Below are 6,000 nucleotides of genomic sequence, written 5' to 3'. Positions count from 1 at the left end.
CCCCCCCGCCGGGACCCGGGCCTGCCCCGGCGCGGGAGATCCGTGCCCCGTGTGGCGGCTGCTGCGGGCTCTGCCCTTCCTCCTGACTCACCTCAGTCGGAAGGGCGTATTGAGTCACTGTCATGACTTCATGGGTGACCCGCGACCGCCGGGCGCAGAGCGATCGGGAGGGATCCTCGCCCGAGGCAGTCGGGTAGTCTGGACGGGGTTTACCGGTCACCTCGTCGGCGCGGTGTTGTAGGTGCATTGATTGCCTGCAGTTGTCAGGACCGCCTTGCACAGTCTTTGCAGGAGGCCCGCCTGCCTGTGTGTCATGCTATTTAAATGGATTCTGAGGAGGAGCGCCTGGGTGGCTGTCGGTTGAGCCTCTCATTCTTGATTTCGGCTCAGGTCAGGGTCTGGCGGTTTGTGGGTTCTAAACCCTTATGGGGCTTTGTGCTGACGGTGCGGAGCCTGCTTGGGATTCTCTCTCCCTCTCCCCTCTCTCTCTCTCCTTCTCTCTCTCAGAATAAATGAATAGACTTGAAGAAAAAATGGATTCTGATGAACCTGTTGTGGCCCGTGGCTTTTCCTGTTCATGGCTCTGTGGACGGGACAAGGCAGGATATGATGGGGGGGGGGTAAAAAAAAAAAAAGATAACACTTGTATAATGCTCTGCCGTTCCCTGTCAGCCCCTTCCACAACCATGCAAATTGATAGGCTTTTCACTTATGAAATGGAATTAATGATGAAACTCTGGTTAAGTGACTTCACCTGCATCTCACAAAAAAGACGATGCCACAGGTGGCCTTGATCCTGGTGGTCTGCCTACAAAATCCCGTGCTCTTTCCTAAATAGTGTTGTAGAGATTGGAAATGGGTTGTGTCATTTAAACTCTCTTCCTTCTCCCTGTTAACTGTCATTCCAAGTAGGAAAGAGGAGCTTACTGGTTTTGTGTATTTGAGTTTCTGGTATGGTGTTACTTGTGTGTGTTTTAAGGTTTATTTTGGAGAGGGGACAGGAGCAGAGAGACAGGGGACAGAAGATTGCAAGCAGGCTCAGCACTGACAGCACTGAGCCCCATTTGGGGCTCGAACTCCCCACCCGTGAGATCTTCACCTGAACCAGTCAGACACTCAACTGACAGAGCCACTCAGGTGGCCCAACCAGTGTGTTTTGATTAAAATTTTAACTCCAGTATTAAAAATGTTAGTTTTTCTTCTGCAAGGAGTGGATTAAAGAATACACATTAGTAAATATACGCCTTATAGTTTAAGGTCTCCCTTCCTTCCTCTCACTCTCTCTCTTTCTCTCCCCCTCCTCCTTCTGTCTCCCTCTCCTCCAAGAAACATGACAGGACAAGACATCACAGCCTTTCCAGAAGCTCATAGCTCACTTGGGCTTTGAAAAGTTTACTTGGTGAAATTGGAAAAACTTTCAAATAAAAGTAGCTAAGCCAAAACTGGTGAGGGTGTGGAAATTCGAGGAGTCTTGGAAACGCTCACTGAGTAATCCCAATCTAACTGGGAATGTGAGGAGGAAATTCCGTGGTTCTCTTTTTGTCAGAGTTGCTTTGCTTTTTTCTTTTGCTTGGGCCAAGAAGGTGAAATGCTGTGTCACCAGTCAGGAGTAAGAGGTACAGAAATGACAATGCCACTGGAGAAGATGGCATTCATTGCCTTTAGCTGACCCCTTATTGAGTCTGTTGAAATGCAGAATTGGATAGCTGGAGCCTTTGAGCTACCTTGATATTTTTGTTTCTTTTTTTTTTAATGTTTATTTATTTTGAAGAGGGTAGTGAGGGGGAGAGAGAGTCCCAAACTGGGCTCCGCAACGTGAAGATAATGACCTCCATGTCCTGAGCCAAAATCCAGAGTCAAACACTTGACCAACTGAGCCACTCAGGGGCCCTTGGTTTCCTTTTAAAATAGCTGACTCTCTTCATAGGACAGTTGAGCTCTGCATCAGTGTTATACCAAAAACTAGAATATCACTCCTTCAGGAGAAAGATACTTTGGAAAATCGGAATTGTGTATTTATTCTAAAATTAGAATTCAGCTTCTAACTCCTAGTAGAGAAAAGAGATGAAAAGTTATAAATCGCCCCCTGTTATGATACTGGCCACAGTTAACTAGAAAGCTATAGACATTTAATGCAAAAAAAATTTTTTTGGTAAGGATTTTTTTTTTTTTAATTTAAAAAAATTTTAATGTTTGTTTATTTGAAAGAGAGAGGGAGTGTGAGTGGGGGAGGGCAGAGAGAGAGAGAGAGGGAGACACAGAATCCGAAGCAGGCTCCAGGCCCTGAGCTGTTAGCACAGAGCCTGACACGGGGCTCGAGCCCATGAACTGCGAGATCATGACCTGAGCCAAAGTCGGACGCTCAGCGGACTGAGCCACCCAGGCGCCCAAAGATTTTATTTTTAAGTAATCTCTACATCCATTGTCAGGCTGGAACTCACAGCCCAAGATCAAGAGTTGCTTCTTGCTCTTGCAACCAAGCCAGCTGGACGCCCTCAGTATTTTTTTCTTACGGTAGTCAATGAGAGAATTAAGAGCTCTGGATCACATCTTCTTTTGTGTTCAACACAGTGTGGGTTGTGTGCTTTTTAACTAAATGTATTATATCTGTTAGGTTTGTGCAAAAACATAAGATGAAAGCTCTGTCTTTTGTAATCTGAATTTCTCAGGATATTTTTGTAGTACGGGGAAGCAGTGCCATTACTGATTAATTTTTGGGAGGGAGGGAGAAGTAGCAAGGGAGAGGGGGAAGGAAAAGGGAGAGAGAGAGAGAGAAAGAAGAGGAGGAGGAGGAAGGAAAGGAGGAAGGAAGGGGGAATCTTTAATTGGAACAGTTAATTGCTTGCACCAAGGTCTTCACTTTTTTTAAATGCTGGGAGATATTTCACTCTGGTGATCACTCAGGTGCTCTATAATATTGTTCACTGTACGGTTTACTTCTTTATATTGACTGTGTTTATTTACCATGAGATGTTGTCCCCCATTGTATTCTACATTTGAAAGCCAACTGACAATGCATCTGGGTCCCTCAGAAATTTCATTTTTAAATTTCTAATAAATTTGACACACAGTATTGAATTATAGCAGCCTGTAACTGATAATCTGGTCTAGCAACGTTATGTGTATTTATGAATATGTGGTTACATTTATTTATATATATTGCAAGAAATCTTTTCTGAATGACCATTGTCTTTCCATTTAAGAATAACACTGGTTATAGGACTTCACTATAGATAATTTAAAGGCGTACAGCTATTGTAAAGGGACTATTTACAAACAGCCCATCATAGAAGTACATCTAAATTGCAATCATGGAGGACTGAAATGGAGCCAAGAATGCTTTCTGGGTCGTCGTATCAACACATCTATATTCAGACCTTGCAAGGCAATATTCTGAACTCTGAACTAGGCATTTCAAAATAGCAATTAAGTTCATAAGGCTGTTATCAGTGAACAGGTTTTTTCTTATTGCTTTGATGTAATTTTCAAAGGTTTTTATCAAACATACCTTTCTCTGTGTGATAGATTTTTTTAAGCAGATATGGTAATAGTTATCCAAGGGCTGTCTAGTCCATTTGTGGAATAGGAATTTTGTCAGAGTGCATGTTCATGGCTGTTTAATGATGTGATGTTGAGGAAGGTTCTTTTTTCAAATTTGTGCTTGAATGTCTCAACTCTTTGAACATAGGCAGATAGATTGACTTTTTGTTTGTACTTCAAAGTGGTTGAATTGTGGGGTGCCTGGCTCACTCAGTAGAGCACATGACTCTTGATCTTGGGGTTATGATCTCTAGGCCCATGTTGGGTATAGAGGTTACTGTAAAAAAAAAAAAAAAAAGAAAGATGATTGAATTGTTAAGCCAAAATTAAGCTAATCAATTGGTAGCAATCTTTTTCACTCACAGCTGTTCAAAATGAGACAGTTTTGTTTTACATATACATGTATGTATCCAAATACATATTCATTTGCATTAAAGTGAGAAATAAATGGTTTGTTTCTCCCAAAAAAAGGAAGTTGTGATGGTATATTTTTGACCATGAGAAAAACATTTAAATCTTTGAGGTACAGTTTTTGTGTCTGAAAAGTGGAGTTAATACTTAATGAAATTAAGGTTAATACCTTAAAATACCTTTGGTGCCTTGAATGCTGCTTATAGAATCTAAGACAGGGGTTTTCAAACTTTTCTGTTTGGGTAAGTTTGGGTTTGTGCCCTCGAATCTGTGTTTTTAAGGCTTCTTATGTGATTCTCGTTTAGGGTCCTGTGTCAAAAACGGGAATGGACTGACCAGAGGGTGGAGAAGTGAATGCGGCACATAAGGAAGGGGAGAGCAGAAGAGGAAAGAAAGGGGTAATTGTTGCCTGGCAATAACTGCTGTTAGCTTGTATGCGAGAGGCTGAGCAAGTAGATAGTCTCTTCTCTTTGCTTAGGGGAAAAAAATTAATTTCTGTCACACGAATAGATTAGTTTCTTTCCCAGGAGTATCATAGGCCTAATTATTGTAATAGTTCTCAGTAACTTTAAAAGAGCTTTGGAGAAGAATGGCACAGCAGAGACAGGTATCTTGCACCCTGCATGCCTGACTTTTTCTAAATACTCCCGGCTTACTGCCTTTTTCCTGATGAGCTTTCTCAGTCTCAGAAAACTCAAGTTTCACTGTCGTATTCTGTGGGTCAATGCCACAATTACCTGAGGGCTGTGGGAAGGCACTGACATGATTTAAACAATCTGCCATCATGCTTTTGCTAACCTAATTTCACTGCCTCATTACGTGCTCTGATGGTCATATTTTTTATGCCAAACACTGGGACCCATAGTCTAAGCATACAGGTGTACTAAAGGAATTGGTGGGACAGAATATTTGGTTTGAAGCAGAACTGTCCTAGAAAATGTGGAGCATAAGGTTGTCGTCTCTCTCTCTCTCTCTCTCTTTTTTTTTTTTTTTTTTTGAGAGAGCGTGCAAGTCTGGGAGGAGCAGAGAGAGGGAGGGAGAGAGAGAATTCCAAGCAGGCTCTGCACTGACAGTGCAGAGCTCAGTGATGGGCTCTGACTCAAGAAACATGAGATCATGACCTGAGCCAAAGTCAGGTTCTTGACAGACTTAGCCACCCAGGTGCCCCATAAAGGCTCAGTCTTTAGCACTGTTGTCTGTACTGTACAATTAATGTTTATACTATGGTACATCTTATGGTATCTTCTTTCTCTCTCTCTCTCTCGATGGAAAGGTACTTAAAGTTCAAAACAGAGTCTTAGGCCTCTCTGTAGTCACAGAGCCTGTAAGCATTATAAATGTTTGTTGATGGTGTTGTGGTGTGTCACTTGCCCAGGTGTAGCCATCCCTTTCCTTAGTCATTGGATCTGCTCTTCTCTCTAGCAAGACCACTACAGACTGCTGCAGAGTTGCTGTTGTCCCCTGGAATTATTTCCAGGGCAGTCTGGAGGAGGGCGGGTAGGTAAAGGGAAAGAATTGGTGAGCAGAACCATGTGTGGGTTGGGAGAGGAATCTAGGTCGCATTTGAAGGCAGCTGTAGTGAATTGTCATTGATCTTCACTCACTTGGTTTCCTACAGGAAGGCAAGGGGAGAGTCAGGCATTCTCTTCGTTTAGTAATAGGTATCCCACTAATTAGGAAATAGCTTTTTAAATTTTTTAAGATTTTTTTTTATCTTCTAAGTGATCTGTACACCCAGTGTGGGTCTCAACCTCAGAACCCCGAGATCAAGGGTCACATGCTCCACTGACTGAGCCAACCAGACGCCCCTGGAAAGTAACTTCTAAAACACTCCATTCCTGTACCACACACTTATGTTTTTGACAGCCTCAGCAAAATTGCCAAGTGTCTGTATTCAGTGTCATATTTGTCCTGCTTTTTGTGTTTGTAGGTACTAGAGGACTCGAAAGGAGAAGAAAGGGGGTCATTAGGTTATTCTTTCCTGCCTTTGTGTTTTGCTTTTCCAGGGCTCATGTTTTTTTGTTTTTGTTTTTTGTTTGTTTGTTTTTT

The 6,000-nt window shown here is 42.5% G+C and overlaps 2 protein-coding genes across 6 annotated transcripts in view; one reads left to right on the top strand and one right to left on the bottom strand.

The window, feature by feature from the left end:
- The window catches only part of NMRAL1 (NmrA like redox sensor 1), a 13,866-nt gene extending 13,619 nt beyond the window's left edge, over positions 1–247 (bottom strand). The window contains exon 1 of the mRNA XM_077762757.1: positions 92–247. Coding sequence (XP_077618883.1) covers positions 92–247 — 156 coding nt within the window. The remainder of the gene's footprint in view (positions 1–91) is intronic.
- The window catches only part of HMOX2 (heme oxygenase 2), a 30,053-nt gene that overhangs the window by 532 nt on the left and 23,521 nt on the right, over positions 1–6,000 (top strand). For 3 of the 5 annotated variants that reach the window (XM_077762517.1, XM_077762511.1, XM_077762518.1), the window contains exon 2: positions 4,257–4,349. The exons of the other annotated variants lie outside the window; for them this stretch is intronic. The gene's annotated coding sequence lies outside the window, so the exon portion shown is untranslated. The remainder of the gene's footprint in view (positions 1–4,256; positions 4,350–6,000) is intronic. 5 annotated transcript variants of the gene reach the window in all.

The sequence above is a fragment of the Crocuta crocuta genome, unplaced genomic scaffold, assembly GCF_008692635.1.
Source record: "Crocuta crocuta isolate KB4526 unplaced genomic scaffold, BGI_CrCroc_1.0 scaffold234, whole genome shotgun sequence".
NCBI classification, from domain to species: Eukaryota; Metazoa; Chordata; class Mammalia; order Carnivora; family Hyaenidae; genus Crocuta; species Crocuta crocuta.
This window is presented reverse-complemented; position numbering and strand designations above follow the sequence as displayed.